The sequence below is a fragment of the Thamnophis sirtalis genome, unplaced genomic scaffold (genome assembly GCF_051295495.1).
Source record: "Thamnophis sirtalis isolate CommonGarterSnake01/CBP01778 unplaced genomic scaffold, rThaSir2_p1.2 scaffold_16, whole genome shotgun sequence".
Classification (NCBI taxonomy): Eukaryota; Metazoa; Chordata; class Lepidosauria; order Squamata; family Natricidae; genus Thamnophis; species Thamnophis sirtalis.
The window spans coordinates 511,521-528,089 of record NW_028261396.1 but is presented as its reverse complement, the minus strand read 5'-3'; the positions used below and the strand labels follow the sequence as shown (position 1 = coordinate 528,089).

Here is a 16,569-nt window from a genome sequence, read left to right as displayed (position 1 = left end):
TTAGAGAGGGCTGAAAGCCCTATGAAGCGGTATATAAGTCTAACTGCTCTTGCTATAAAGTAATGAAGGTGGGATAAAAATCTAATTAAATAAACATAGGGAAGTCACTTGAATGAGTTGGATTCAAGACTTCACTGGAGGGGCTCAAATAAAGTAAAACCTTACCTGTTGTTCTGAAGGTAGCATTAGTCCATTCTAGGCTTTGGTTTTGCAAACTCGGGGAAAGGAAATTATCCCCCAAAATATAACCAGTCATGCAAGCGCTAGCATTCCTGTTCTGACCCCCTCCTCTGTCCTGTAACGAAAGCCGAGATAAGCTTAATGAGAATGTCCTTTAATAACAAGACCAGAATCTCGGTGGCTGAAAGCCAAGTAAACAAACAGATAAGGACCTTGGCAGCAAGGCCGACAAACCTTGGTGGCAATTCAGACTAACTCTGGCAGCAATCCAGCTTGCCAAGTTAGCTTCTCTTTAGTCAAAGCGTTGACTTCTGCAAGAAGGGCGTGGCACAAGCAGTCTTTTATATAGTCTGGAGAGGAGCTTAATGACCATCAGCTGAGCGTAATTATCTCCTGTAATTACGTAGTTGTTCTTGATGCCGAGTAGCCCTTCGACGGCGTGCATCCCAGAACAACTCACTGTTGGTTTCTGGATCACTCTCCCTTGTCTCCTCCCCACTGATCCAAGGCTCAGGCGCCACCTGGTGGCCAACCAGTCTCTCTGCACCCTGCTCGGAGTCGGAACCCTGTCCAGGGTCCTCCACATCCTCCAGAGCCGACTCATAGGGCCCCTCGCTGTCGGAGTCTGGTGGCAGCTCCAAGGGCTCCTGCTGGGCCACAACACATTCCCTACTTCTTCCTAAGTAATAGATTTGTCTTAAACATTGGCTCTTTGTTCTTCACCTGTTAATATGTGCTACGACAGTCCACTGCTCTTCAGTTGCTTAGCACTAATGTGTGCGTTCAGGAAGAACAAATCCATATGCTGCTTTCCTCGAAAACAAACTAAAGGAGCCCAGTCTTCTAGGAATTACAAGTGACACAATAAGGCTATTTTAAGATCTATCTTAACACTGAGTTTCTCAGCTGATTTGCATGAAAACAGTCAGTAGAACAATGTGTTAATCTTTGTAATAATATACAGCCGTTGTGGAACTCGTTGTGGTCTTTACACTAAACATCCTCTGTGCCAACCGGATGAACAATACTGGTTTTATTTCCATTTTTGCAACTGAGGAACTGAATCTGACAGTTCCTTGCTGAAGGCCGCACAGGAAATTGGCGAAGAGCAGATTTCTGAGAGCAGATTTCCCAGATGTTTCTGCCACAAGCAGAAGTAATCCTAGGTACCCTCATCCAGAGATAGCAATAGCAGTTAGACTTATATACCACTTCGCAGTGCTTTACAGCCCTCTCTTAAGCGGTTTACAAAGTTAGCCTATTGCCCCCAACAATCTGGGCCCTCATTTTGCCAACCTTGCAAGGATGGAAGGCTGAGTCAACCTTGAGCCGGTGAGTCAGCCTTCAGAAAGTCAGAATCAAACTGCTGGCAAGGGGCAGAGCCAGCCTTGCAATACTGCATTCTGCGCCACCACGGCTTAATGATAGGGCTCACCATTTACTGAAGATAACCTTCCCAATTATTAGATGGCATTTCAGATGTTCAGCCCATCAGGGATTGCTTTAAAATATATATTCAAGGAAGAGAGGAAGCTGGCCTGGAGCCATAGCAATAGCAGTTAGACTTATATACCGCTTCAGCCCTCTCTAAGCGGTTTACAGAGTCAGCATATCACCCCCACAGTCTGGGTCCTCATTTCACCCACCTTGGAAGGATGGAAGGCTGAGTCAACCTTGAGCCGGTGAGATTTGAACCGCTGAACTGCAGATAACAGTCAGCTGAAGTGGCCTGTAGTACTGCACCCTAATCACTGCGCCACCTCGGCCAGGCCATCTGAAAGACTTGATTTTTTTAAAAAAATATTTATGTGCTTAAAAAAAAAGATATTTAATAGCACATACGTTCTAATCGACTCTAGGGGGTGGTGCTCATCTCCGTTTCAAAGCCAAAGAGCCAGCGCTGTCCGAAGACGTCTCCGTGATCATGTGGCTGGCATGTCTAAAAGCCGAAGGCACATGGAACACTGTTCCCATCAAAATGGTTCCTATTTTTCTACTTGCATTTGTTACTTGCTTTCGAACTGCTAGGTTGGCAGAAGCTGGGACAAGTAACGGGAGCTCACCCTGTTACGCGGTGCTAGGGATTAAAACCGTCGAACTTTCTGATCAAACAAGCTCAGCGTCTTATCCACTGAGCCACCGGGTCTCCCTTGTTGATAGCAATAGCAGTTAGACTTATATAACGCTTCGTAGGGCTTTCAGCCCTCTCGAAGCGGTTTACAGAGTCAGCATATCGCCCCCAACAACAATCCGGGTCCTCATTTTACCCACCTCGGAAGGATGGAAGGCTGAGTCAACCCTGAGCCGGTGAGATTTGAACAGCCGAACTGCAGAACTGCAGTCAGCTGAAGTAGCCTGCAGTGCTGCATTTAACCACTACGCCACCTCGGCTCTGATGTTTAATATTTGATATTATTATTTTTTTCTTTTTGCTACTCTCACTATGTGCACACCGAAGCCAGCAGGCTTTGCTTTACGTACTTCTCATTGTACGTCTTGTCTCTTAATGGCATTTAGCTCCTAAGTTGAACCAGTTTAATATTTGTGTTTCCCATCATTCTTCTGGCAACAGTTCCCTGTGGCTGGGATGGTGGATGAAGAGGGGGAAAAAGAGCGGCAAGAACCGGTGGTGTCCTTGGATCTAGCAGTTGCCCCATAAGCTCTGCTATTTCCACAGATTTTGGCTTCCCTCAGATCTTCTGTTTAGCCTAGCAGGCATCAGCAGAGCCCTCATGTGGTTTGTGGTTTTGGCTGACTCACTAAAAACTAGACACCAGGGAAGCCCTGGTTGTGAATTTCACTTTCAGGCATGGGTAGGATGGCAACTTAACGCTGGCGGCACCCTTGGAATGGGAACAGGTATGTTCCTGGTATGTCTGCTATGATGGGGCTTGTCTGTTCCTTAAAGGCTGGGCAACTATGGTGTGTGTAGCTCCGTGGTGGGTTTCAAAAATTGTTTGAACCTACTCTGTGGGTGTGGCCTCCTTTGTGGGAGTGGCTTGCCACCCATGTGACCGGATGGGAGTGGCTTGCCGCCCATGTGACAGGATATGAAGATGCTGACGACACTTGTCAGAACCACCTTAAATTACCTCACACACAGCACTGGCATGCATAAGAATATGATGCAAACTTGTTTTTTAAAAGGCATCTTTGGTTTGCGTTAAAACAACTTCAACACACGCAATGTTCTGATTGCACCACAAACGCAGTAGTCATCCTTACCTTTCGCAGAGGCACTGAGTTTGATAAATAGGAGCATGAAAACAGCCTCCCCTGACCTCCTGGAGACCCTTTGGAGGCTTTAGGAGCTTCCCTGAAGCCTTCGGAGCGCAAAAAAATGGCCTACGGGCAAACTGGAAGTTCGGGAATGGACTTCCAGTTTGCTTGTAGGGCCAGTTTAAGCCCTCTGGAGCCTTCTGGAGGCTTCCCTGAAAGCTCTGGAGGACAAAAAAACGACCCTATGAGCAAACCGGAAATCACTTCTGGAAGTCACTTGGCACATGAGCCAAGAAAGGTTCACCATCACTGCTATAGAGCCTGTTTGCAGCATGCCTCCTTCCTTCCTTCCTTCCTTCTTTCCTTCCTTTCTTTCTTTCTTTCTTTCTTTCTTCTTTACCTACCTACCTACCTACCTACCTACCTACCTACCTACCTATCTAATCTATCATCTATCTATCTATCTATTTAATCTATCTAATCTATCTATATCTATCTATCTATCATCTATCTATCTATCTAATCTATCTATATCTATCTATCTATCTAATCATCTATCTATCATATCTATCTTATCTATCTATCTATCTATCTATCTATCTATCTATCTATCTATCTATCTATCTATCTATCTATAATCTACTGTAATCAACAGGAAGAAACGTTGTAAAAACTCAAGCAGTTGAGGCACAGAGCCAAGCAGTGTAGCTGTGGTTTCTGTCTTGGTTGATTCTGAACATTTAATAATATTTAAGAAGGTAGGGGATTGCATTTGAAACTCCTAAATCAATCTGCATTGTTTAGGATATGAGATTGGTTTCACAGTGAGGCAGATTAGCAATAATTGTGCAGTATCCGTAATTAGCAATAGCAATAGCAGTAGACTTATATACCGCTTCATAGGCCTTTCAGGCCTCTCTAAGCGGTTTACAGAGTCAGCATATTGCCCCCAACAATCTGGGTCCTCATTTTACCCACCTCGGAAGGATGGAAGGCTGAGTCAACCCTGAGCCGGTGAGATTTGAACCGCTGAACTGCTGATCTAGCAGTAGCCTGCAGTGCTGCATTTAACCACTGCGCCACTTTGGCTCTTCAAGGATGAAAGGGTGGCTTTCATCACCCTTTTCTGGAACTTTTTTATTTCTCCACCAGTCGATTTTTGTGCTTTTCCCCCTCCTTTCTTTGCCTTGATCTAATATGCATTCTGGGTCCGTATCAGGCTTCCTTGAACCTTTTTGCCTCCCCCTCCCCTCCCCCCCACACACAAAGACATAGTTATGGATATGAAGATGAATAGACCTTATTAACTCAGCACAGAATGAAAAGCTGCCAGGTCAAATGGAATAGCTCCTTAGCTGTGGAAGGTGAAAGCAAAGGTTACACTTCATCCCAGAAAAAATAATGCTTTTCCTAATGAATTTTGAATTTGCCAGCAGGTGGGAAGGTGGATTTTTGTCCTCCTTGGCAGCACATCTCATTTATCAAATGGTAAAAAGTGGATTAGCTACATAATTCCATTTGGCTTCCAAGTACGTATGTACTGCTTTTTCCTCTATTGAACAAGTTCACTATTAGATTCCAACTTTTCTTATTAGGGATTATTATGTTTTGTAAGGTCTGGTGTACTTTTCCATTTTTTTTAAAAAAAAGATGGCATTCTGAAATTCTCAATCAGGTAATTGAAAATTCTTTGCACAGTATTAAGAGAAAAAAAATTGCCTGTTTCTGTGGGATGGATTTGCCATATTCTTTAAAACACATGCGTTGCATTTCATATTCTTATGGAGAAAGGATTACAATTCCAAAGTATCCTAGGCGTAAGGAGAATACAAGAATGGAAAAGGCTACCTACCTTAGATTCAGATTCAGATTTAGTTTATTTGTATGCCACCCTTCTCCGGGAGGGAATCAGGGCAGCGAACAACTCAAAAGGGGAAAGGGGATACAAACACAATACATATAATTAAAGTACACAAGAGTCATACAGCCATACAAGTCGAGAGGGGAGGGGAACTCATCAACCCCAGGCCTGCCGGCACAGCCAGGTTTTGACGGCTTTCCGGAAGGCCTGGAAAGGGGTGAGGGTCCGAATCTCCATGGGGAGTTCGTTCCAGAGGGCCGGAACTGCAACAGAGAAGGCCCTCCCCCGGGTAGTAGCCAGATGGCATTGGCTGGTAGACGGAACCCGGAGGAGGCCGACCCTGTGTGATCTAACGGGTCTGTGGGGGGTAATTGGCAGCAGGCGGTCTCTCAAGTACCCAGGTCCAATACCATGAAGGGCTTTATAAGTTACGACTAGCACTTTGAAGCGTATCTGGAGACCGATCAATAAAGTATTCCAGTTTGGATATTTTTGCAACTGAACTGAAATTGTAACTGAAATTCCAGCCCCAATGGTGGTCATAAATCGAGGATTATCTGCCAAGATGATGGTAACGGAGTCTCTAAAGAATACTGCTAAGACATTCCAGGAATACATTAGGTTAACTCCAATAAAATAATTTGTTGCCATATGCCACTTTATAGAAAACAACATTTTTCTAACACAGAGGATTGGGTTCGTGGTTGAACTATGGTTTAAATGGGGAGCCCTTTTTCAGCTCTTCTTCTTGGAAATCATGCTGCCTAATTTCTGAGGCTTTGATGTCAGTGCTGTAAATAAGGCAGAATTAGCGTGTCCCAAAGGTGCTTTTTCAAGAGGTCACACATGCATGTGCGGGCGGGGTTACATGCACGTGTGGAAGGTGGGGTGCATGTATGCACAAGGAGGGTCCATGCACATTATTGGTGTGTGTTTTTTTGGCCATCACTACCTTAAGCTGGTTCATCAGAAATAACTCTAGCAATGCGCTCTACATGGGGCAGCCCTTGAAGAGTATTTGGAGACTTCAACTCGTCCAGAATGCAGCCGCGCGAGTGATTGTGGGTGCACCTCGGTACACCCACGTTACACCTATCCTCCGCGAGCTGCACTGGCTACCGATCGGTCTCCGGATACGCTTCAAAGTGCTAGTCGTAACTTATAAAGCCCTTCATGGTATTGGACCTGGGTACTTGAGAGACTGCCTGCTGCCAATTACCTCCCAAAGACCCATTAGATCACACAGGGTCGGCCTCCTCCGGGTTCCGTCCACCAGCCAATGCCATCTGGCTACTACCCGGGGGAGGGCCTTCTCTGTGGCAGCTCCGGCCCTTTGGAATGAACTCCCCGCGGAGATCCGGACCCTCACCACTCTCCAGGCCTTCCGGAAAGCCGTCAAAACCTGGCTGTGCCGGCAGGCCTGGGGTTGATGAGTTCCCCTCCCCTCTCGACTTGTATGGTTGTATGATTCTTGTTTATTTTAATCACGTATATTGTGTTTTATGTTCCCCTTTTCCCCCTTTGAGTTGAGTCCCTCCCGGAGAAGGGTGGCATACAAATAAACTAAATCTTAATCTAATCTTAATCTTAACTCCCACTGCAAGTCGCTGAAGTGATCATGTTTCCTTCTGTTGCTGAAGAGCCATGTCTGAATGCACTCAAGTAATGAATGCGGCTTTGATAAAAATAGTATTGTTTTTCATGGGCTTCCCTGCCGGTTTCTATGGGGACAAAGACGCATTTCCCGTTTGAGTGCTACTTGCTGCCCTCCGATTGCACTTCTGTGGTTTCATTCACCAGTAATGGGAAAGCATTCATAGACAGAATCGCTTCCCCCTTTTTAAGTAGCAGCCATTCCGGCTTGATTGTTTTCTTAAGCATTATCCTAATGCAGGGTTCTCTCCGTCATCTGATAAATGCGTAATGCTGTCTTTCTAAGCAGCGGCTGCATCTCCGCTCTCTGCATTGAAATGATATACTGTAATTAGGCTGGCCTTGGGAACAAGCTTTTTTGCGTTGCCTAGTAAGTTTTTACGAGGCAGGACTTCCCTCACCCGGTGGAAGCCCACATTTATCAACTCTCCATGCTGTCATTTCCATAGCTAGAGTTGGAAGAGGGAGAGGCGAGCAGTTGCTGGAAGTCTAGTTAGAGAATTTGTGGTGCCGGTAACCAGCTACGACTGGAAGAGTCGTGTCACCCCAGCTTATACCGCAGGCTTTGACAATTAACTGGCGGTGTACATTTTAACTGCACAGCTATTGAGGGCATTTGTCTAACCTGGAAGTTTGGCACAGCTTCTCCAGTTCTTTTGCACGCTCTACACCATTTACGGCGAAGAGCCAAGGTGGCGCAGTGGTTAGAATGCAGTACTGCAGGCTACTTCTGCTGACTGCCAGGTGCCTGCAATTCGGCAGTTCGAATCTCACCAGGCTCAAGGTTGACTCAGCCTTCTGTCCTTCCGAGATGGGTCAAATGAGGATCCCAGATTGTTGGGGGAAGAGGCTGACTCTGTAAACCGCTTAGAGAGGGCTGTGAAGTGGTATATAAGTCTAAGCGCTATTGCTCTCCAGCCACCAAGAAAGAAGATCAGAATCTGTGAGGCTTGGAAAGCTAGTGATCAAAATCGAGCCAAGGTGGCACAGTGGTTAGAGTGCAGTACTGCAGGCCACTTCAGCTGACTGCTATCTGCAGTTCGGTGGTTCAAATCTCACCGGCTCAAGGTTGACTCCTCCTTCCGTCCTTCCGAGGTGGGTCAAATGAGGATCCCAGATTGTTGGGGGAAGAGGCTGACTCTGTAAACCACTTAGAGAGGGCTGTAAAGCACCGTGAAGCGGTATATAAGTCTTAAGTGCTAACTGCCATTTGGAGAAAGGGGCAAAAGCGAGCTCGCATTTCTTGACAAGCCTTTCTTGACAAGGGGTGCAGGGATGGGAGATCTCTTGGCAACTCAGATGCCTTTGGCCAGACTTGGAAAGTTGAAAATATCTCCTTAAAAAAAAATGCTAAGGAAAAGTCATGGATGCAGTTGCCAGGAACCGAGTTAGATAGGAGGGTGTCATCATTTTTTTCAGGTTGGCAGTGCCCCCTTGGCATAAGTAGAGGACACGGGGAGAGACAGGGACCAATCTATTTGACTGGCTTTTGGAGAAGAACCTTATTCTTTCCCGTTTCTCCCCCCCCCCTCTCTCAAAGTTGGCTAAATGTTACCTTGCTGCTGTTACCACAGAGGTGGGTTCCTGCCAGTTCGCACCAGTTCGGTAGAACTGGTTCGTCAAGCTGAGGTGGAGAGAAAGAGGAAGAGAAAGGAAGGAAGGAAGGGAGGAAGGAGAGGGAGGGAGGGAGGGAGGGAAGGAAGGAAGGAAGGAAGAAAGAAGAAAGAAAGAAAGAAAGAAAGAAAGAAAGAAAGAAAGAAAAAGTGAGAGAGATGAAAGAAAAAAAGGAAAAAGGGACAGAGAGACAAAAGGAAGGAGAGAAAGAGAGAGAGAGAAAGAAAGAAAGAAAGAAAGAAAGAAAGAAAACACATGGCCAGCAAGCCACTCCAACAAAGGAGGCCACACCCACAGAGTAGGTTCGAAATTTTTTTGAAACCCACCACTGTTACCAGTTACAAGAAGGTCAAACAAACCAGCATTCTGGATTGTTGGCTATTAGTCCTGACTGCATGGTGTGTACCTTACAGCAACACAATTTCCCTCGATTAATGCAAGGCTTGCTGGAGGAAGATCTCGTTTTTCCCCCGGAAACTTCTTTGTTATTATTTTTATAACGGATGGAGTGAGGAATGTGTGGGAAGAGGATAGAGAGAACGAGAAGGTGTAACACAGATGTCGATCCTGGTGTATTTGCTTTGGTCTCATCCGTTCAGCAGGATGAAAACATGGCTGCTCCTTCTTTGCTTGAATCCTGCCGGGGATTACAGTGAAACAAGTGGATTAATGCCAGCTGTTGTTCAGTGGTCTAGTTTTAAACAATCTGCTCTCTCCTGAACGCAGGTCCTCGGTTCTTAAAATACAGGAGAGGATTGCATTGTGGTTTCCCCCCACCCACACACCTGTTTTTATTTTGCTGGTGCAAATCCAGTGCAGAGATAGGCAGCTGTTGCAAGCGTGCATTGTTGAAAGAGGCAGCAATGTTAACAAAGGAGCCATCCTCTCCTTTGTCAACCTCGCAGTAATGTTTGGCCTCCGATATCTTGGAGGGGAGAGGGAAGGGCTGAGAAAAGAGGAGAAGGAGCGACATTTCAGCAGGATTTTTTACCTCAAGGAACAAAATCAGAAGAAGGTAGGGAGGCCAGGGGAAGTTCTTTTTATTTTTTTTATTTTATCAGTTTCATATATACATTCACAATTATATGATCTCATAACTGTTATTAATAATATGTATTTATAACAATTTTCCCTAGAGTTGACAAGATACTTGAAGATTGCTTTCTTAACATCCCATAGATCCATTTTATCTTACAATGGTCCTACTTCTTCTTCCCTCCCTCTTTCCTTCCCTTGTTTCTTCTCTCCTACTCTCATTCCTTCCCTCCTTCCTTCCCTCTCTTTTCTCCTTCTCTCCTTCCTTTCCCCCTTCCTTTCCTCCTTCCTTCCCCCCTTCCTTCTCCTACATTACCTCCTTACTTCTTCCTTCCCTCCTTCCTTCCCTCCTTCCTTCCCTCCTTTCTTCTCTCCTTCCTTCCCTCCTTGCTTCCCTCCTTGCTTCCCTCCCTCCTTCCTACCCCCCTTTCTTCTCTCCTTCCTTCCTTCCTCCTCTCCTTTCCCTGGAACTTCTTTTTAAAGGTAACCAAGGCTAGAACAATAAGGGAGAAGAGAAATTGACTGCACAGCATGTTTTCTGCCATTCTCTCCAGTCCTTTTAGCAGCGGGCGCCCTAGGAAATATCTGAATTTTGTTCCGGGTAGTTAGTTGAACACTTTGCCTTTCACTCTGTGTGGATTTTTTGCTCCCTTCCTCTATTTAAAAAAGAGCCGAGGTGGCGCAGTGGTTAGGGCGCAGTACTGCAGGCCACTTCAGCTGACTGTTATCTGCAGTTCAGCGGTTCTAAGCTCACCGGCTCAGGGTTGACTCAGCCTTCCATCCTTCCAAGGTGGGTGAAATGAGGACCCGGATTGTTGTTGGGGGCAATATGCTGACTGTAAACCGCTTAGAGAGGGCTAAAAGCCCTATGAAGCGGTATATAAGTCTAACTGCTATTGCTATTGTGTGTTTGTGTGTGTACGTGTGCATGTGTGTGTTTGTGTACGTGTGTACATTGTGAAGGGCAGGGTACAGGTGGTCCTCAGCCCACAACCACAATTGAGCCCGGAATTTCTGTTGCTAAGTGAAACATTTGTTCAGTGAGTTTTGCCCCGTTTTATGGCTTTTCTTGCCCTTGTCGTTAAGTGAATCACCGCAGTTGGTAAATGAGTAACACGGTTGTTAAGTGAAACTGGTTTCCCCGTTGACTTTGCCTGTCACAAAGGGTGACACTGTAACCGTCATAAGTACGGCGGTTGATCATGTGAACCATGGGAGAATGCTGCGATGGTCATAACTGTGAAAAACGGTCACAAATCTCTTTTTTCAGTGATGTGACTTTGAATGGCCAGTAAACGAATTGCTACAAGTCAAGGACTACCTATATAGTCTGTGCTGGAAGGTATAACTAGGATGAACAAGGATTAGAATGAAGCCATTAATCACTGTTCATCTATCTGCCTATCTCGTTATTTTATTTTATTTTTCTGGAAAGTTTTTCTCTGTAGCCCCAAGATAGATCTGCTCTGTTTTCCAACTCGCTCTTATTTTTTGCCGATTTTTTTCCCATCGTGCAAAATTTGGTCCTTTTCTGATCAATTTTTGGAGAGTTACCCATTTTTTTTTCCCGATGGACCAAGAAGGATTTTAAGCCCCTTTACATGATTTCTTTTGAGACAATCCGTTCCCGTGTGTGTGTGCACGTGTGTGTGTGTGCGCGCGCTGTGGTTTCTGGCATTGTTTCATGCAATAAAAGACAATTCATTGTTGGCGACAGTGTTAAAGGTTAATTGGTATTTAATGAAAGGGGCGTGTATAAGCCATCCAGAAGCTGCCATTGGAAGAAAAAAATAGATTTATAATAAATCTCTCCGTGTTTTAATGCGATACGTGGCTTGGTGTAAGTGAATGAGTACACCAAGGATTATCCAGCTTCTATACCTTTTAGGGATGTTTTATTTTCTCAGGGCTAGTAGGAATGGTTATATTCCCAAAGAACTGATGTTCAAGATTGAGATCAGCTGTAATAAAGTTGGTTTGATTTAGTGCGGCGGTACAGTTTTTGCAGATACTGAGCTCATGCACTTGGATTTTACGAGGCCATCATTCACGGGGGGGTGGGAGGGGAGACTAAGAACTATTTACTGATTTCTCAAGCATGGGGAAAGCTCTAACTCAGTTATAAAGCACAGGCTTTGCTTGCAAAAACTGCCAGATGTTATGTTTGACATCTCGGAGTTAGCTTGCGTACCGACCCAGCAGAGTGACTGACTGTCACCTACTACTGACAGCATTAAGTAGATAGAATAACCCTGGCCTGTATGATTTGACTGAAAAATCTGACTGCTCTCACTTTCCTTATATGCTGTATATACTTAGAGATGTGTACACCTCTTGTTGTGGCCCAGCAGGAGCCGTTGGAGCTGCCACCAGACTCCGACAGCGAGGGGCCCTATGAGTCGGCTCTGGAGGATGTGGTGGACCCTGGATAGGGTTCTGACTCAGAGCAGGGCGCAGAGAGACTGGTTGGCCACCAGGAGGCGCCTGAGCCTTGGACCAGTGGGGAGGAGACAAGGGAGTGTGATCCGGACGTCAGCAGTAGGGAGGAGCCAAGGGAGTTGTTCCTAGATGCCCGGCACCAAAGAGTTAATAGGTGTCAGGAACAATTATGCAATTACAGGAGGTAATTGCACTCACCTGGTGGTCATAAGGCTCCTCTCCAGACTATAAAAGGAATCCTTGTGCACATGCCCCTTTTGCAGAAGTCAACACATTAACTAATGTTGGAGAACATTATTGTGAGCTTGGCAGGCTGGATTGCTGCCATGGCTTATCTGTGCTGGATTGCTGCCCAAGCTTCTCTGTGCCTGTTTGCTGGCAAGGACCTGTCTGTCTGTTAATTAAATGCCGTAACTTATCTTTGGCTCGGAGCGTATATTGGTGTGGGACAAGGGGGGTCAGAACACCTCTTATCTTTAAATTAAAATATAAGCCACATTTTTAGCTATATGCCGGTGGAGAGTTAAATAAATTTGCTTCAGGAAAGGATCCAGTATGCACTCCCTCCTTCCTTGTGCATTTGTCTGAATGGATAATTCAAGATGGGACTTCAGGCTATGCTATAGAAATGGCCTAGATTTGCAAGTTTCCTATGTATTGTTTGGAAATAGCTGGCCAGAGTTCATAAATAAGATGGGTGGCCATATAATTTTTCTAAATGAGGGCCCAGATTGTTGGGGGCTTGTAAACCGCTTAGAGAGGGCTGTAAAAACACTATGAAGTGGTATATGAGTCTGAGCGCTATCGCTAAATAAATGCCTAGGAACAGTGGAAATCGAACATGTACCACATTTTGTGTGGCACACCTTAATGGAGTGCTAGTCGTTATTTTTAAAGCCCTTCATGGTATTGGACCTGGGTACTTGAGATACCGCCTCCTGCCAATTACCTCCCAAAGACCTATCAGATCTTGGCCTCCTCCGAATCCCATCTGCCGGCCAGTGTCAACTGGCAACTCCCCGGGGGAGAGCCTTCTCTGTGGCTGCTCTGGCCCTCTGGAACAATTTCCCCGTTGAGATCCGGACCCTTACCACCCTTCCGGCTTTCCGCAAAGCAACGAAGACCTGGCTGTTCCGGCAGGCCTGGGGCAGTTAAATCTTTCAGCCTCATCCGAGGTTATGACTGTTGCTGTATTTTTAAACTGTTTTTTTTAATTTTTATTTTGTACCCCCTTCCTTTTCTGACTGTTAGCCGCCCTGAGTCTCCCGGGAATAGGGCGGCATACAAACTGAATAAAATCTAAATCTAATTAAATGATAAGCATGAACAAAAAGATTTATGGGGACAATATGGAAGACAGGTTCAGATGCACGTCCACTCATAGAATAGAAGCTAGGGGTATTACCATTTACAAAAATAACCTGGCCAAGTTGCTGTTTGATATGCCCTCTGCTTTTAACCCGGATCTGAGAGCCAAGGTGGCGCAGTGGTTAAATGCAGCACTGCAGGCTACTGCTAGATCAGCAGTTCAGCGGTTCAAATCTCACCGGCTCAGGGTTGACTCAGCCTTCCATCCTTCCGAGGTGGGTAAAATGAGGACCCAGATTGTTGGGGCAATATGCTGACTCTCTGTAAACTGCTTAGAGAGGCCTGAAAGGCCTATGAAGCGGTATATAAGTCTACTGCTATTGCTATTGCTATCTAACCCAGAACATCCCCCGATACCCATACTTTTTCCAGAATGGGGATTTTCTTCAGAGTAATAGCTACTGTTCATTTGTTTATGTTCGGGATAAAATAAGAGGATTGGGGACCCGGTGGGTATCGATAGGCATCCTAGCCCTGAGTGAATAGTCTTGCCTTTTCTTTGATACCATGTGTGAGCTATTATGACTGAGTCTACCTTTTGGTTGTTATTTCTCTGCAGGTCTCGAGTAAAACTGGAGAGCCTTGAAGATGCTTACATATTGCGAGGGAATGACGACTCCCTCTCTGACAAGCACGGGTGTCCAGCCTACGTGAGCCCAGAAATCCTGAACACAAACGGCAGCTACTCCGGCAAAGCAGCGGATGTGTGGAGTCTAGGGGTCATGCTGTACACCATGCTCGTCGGACGCTATCCGTTTCATGACATTGAACCGAGTTCTCTCTTCAGTAAAATCCGCCGTGGGCAGTTCAGCATTCCAGAGACTTTGTCCCCCAAGGCGAAATGCCTTATCCGTAGCATCCTGCGCCGAGAGCCCACGGAGAGGCTGACCTCGCAGGAAATTCTGGACCACCCTTGGTTTTCCACAGATTTTAACATATCGAATTCGGGATATGGTGCTAAGGAAGTAACGGATCAGCTGGTGCCTGACGTTAACATGGAAGAGGATTCCGATCCATTCTTTAACTAAGCGTCGGGACTGGTGTGGGTTAATGGTCCAGAAAGGACAACGTGAAGGGAGACCTTTCTGAAAATGCAGAATTATATCTCTGTCTCATCCTGGCTTGATAGCGGGGGTGGAAAAAAAGGACCCATTTGGAGGAAGCTTTTGTTTTGATTTTATTTTCAGGCGGGAGAAGGAATGCTCGAGAACCAATGTCGCCCGTGAACGGTTAAACAGGAGGAATTGTTGCTATCAAGTTAGACTGACATCGGGGGCGGGGGGGGAGGAGGAGGAGGAGGAGGAAGCAGCAGCAGCACTCTCGTCTTTATGGAGCCAAGGACACCGCACACCCGAGGTTTCCGATGCAGCCACCACTACACCACTCCTGATTCCATTTCATTCAGAACACTTAGGATTCCCAGTGGACAGGAAAGTCTTGCATTTTGGCATCGCACTGTTAAGATATTTAACTTCAGCCATTATTCAGGGAAGGTACAATTAGCTATTATTTTGTTCCTTTGTTTCCTGTTTTCAGAATCAGATGTCGCCAGTGGGCTTTTCGCCTTCAGGAGGGGGCGGGTGGGACACGCGCACAAAGGAAGATACGAGAAGCGAATGCTAAGCAAGGTTTTGGGACATGCCTCTGGATTCCGAGTTTTAAATTGACAGATTAAAGTTAACGTTGTTTTTTTGGGAGAGTAGTAACGATGTTTGGGATGTTTTATTTCTTTGGAGGGAGAAATTCTCTCTCGATCGGTTGTATTCAGACGTTCTCCTGGTCCGAACCTACAGAAGGCTCTTTGATCTAGTGAGGGCTTCTCTGCGGGACAAGCAAGTGTGCTGATGGAGCAGTCCCTCTCCACTGGCCGCTGGAAGGGGATACTGTTGAAGAAATTACCCAAGAAACTATACAGTAAAATAAATCTGTAGCCATGACGTTCCCCACCTTCTGTCGATAGCAGTGTCCACTGGATCAAAGAGCTTTCGGTAAGCGGAGTAGATTCAGTTGAATTATAAGCCGTCGGTTTTGGTGCGCTTGTTTTGGGGGTTTTTTATTGCAGGGAGCCAGAAATCAGACTTTTTCACCATGCTAGCAAAAGACTCTAGAATTGTCTAGGTTTTTCTTTTTTCCAAAGACTGTTGAAAAACTGGCTTTCGCCTTGATCCCCACCGCACATCAAGTTGACCTGGAGGGGTGAGAAAAGGGTCTCCTTTGGATTTATTCAAAGAAAAGAAACAAATTTGATCTTAAAGCCAGTCAAGTCTCTACATGGGCTGAATATGAACAGAAGGTGGATCTTTCTGAAGTAAGAAGCATATGGCCGCCTACTCCTGCCCCAAATACCTTGGGAAGGCAGTGGATTAGGTCCTCTTGCTTTTTCATTTTTGACTTGCAGACAAGGATACTCTCTTATTTTTTCTGTTTATTCACCTGTTAATAAGCTGGACATTGCTGGGACACAGACCTGTCTCCTGAAGAGTACATTGTAATATGCACCTTTTTTTTTATTGTCAAGATTTTATTTATTGATGAATCTGTCACAGTTGTGATGAATTTAAGCCAGTACTTCAATTACGGGTTGACTTGGGGGTGACATGTTACATGCTGTAGTTAACAAACTTGTATTTCTCTTCAGGTATTCCTGTCCCTGACTGACATATTTTAATCCCCCCCCCCAAATCCTTTCTCCCCCCACCCCTCCTGCAATTCCACCCCTTTGTTGAAGCTTTCATGTTGATTTGGGACTGGCGAAATGATTTTTATTACTGCTTTTTATATTGCTAGATGACATTGGAGGAAACAGCGGAAAACCAACACATCTTTTTTTCCCATTTTTCCTTTTTTTGGGGCATAGCTATTTGTGTTTCCAGTACCTCAGCTGTTCTGATGTTACTGCCTGTATGCGTTTTTGTGAAGTGGTCCTGTTTTTTGGATAGGTACATGTGGAACTCCGTAGCTTGTAAATGTTACTTGAATTTTGTGCTTAATTATAGTCTGTGGCATGTGCGTACAGCTACTTGGCATTTGACGTATGAATGCTCTTCGCCTGCCCTGCGGGAAGGTTTTTTGGATCCCACTCCGCCGAGATGATGGTTCAGAGTTCCTTAATCAAGAGACAAAGATGCAGCTAACCTGCCTTGCTTCTTCTATTTTGGTATCCAAGAATATAAAAGAGTTAACGTTTTTACACTCTGAAG

The 16,569-nt window shown here is 45.5% G+C and overlaps 1 protein-coding gene across 1 annotated transcript in view; it reads left to right on the top strand.

Annotated features, from left to right (window-relative positions):
• The window catches only part of TRIB2 (tribbles pseudokinase 2), a 34,268-nt gene extending 18,231 nt beyond the window's left edge, over window positions 1-16,037 (top strand). Inside the window, exon 3 of the mRNA XM_014065321.2 lies at window positions 13,929-16,037. Within this exon, the coding sequence (XP_013920796.1) occupies window positions 13,929-14,397 (469 nt within the window). The 3' untranslated portion in view covers window positions 14,398-16,037. The remainder of the gene's footprint in view (window positions 1-13,928) is intronic.
• Window positions 16,038-16,569: the final 532 nt, after the last annotated feature.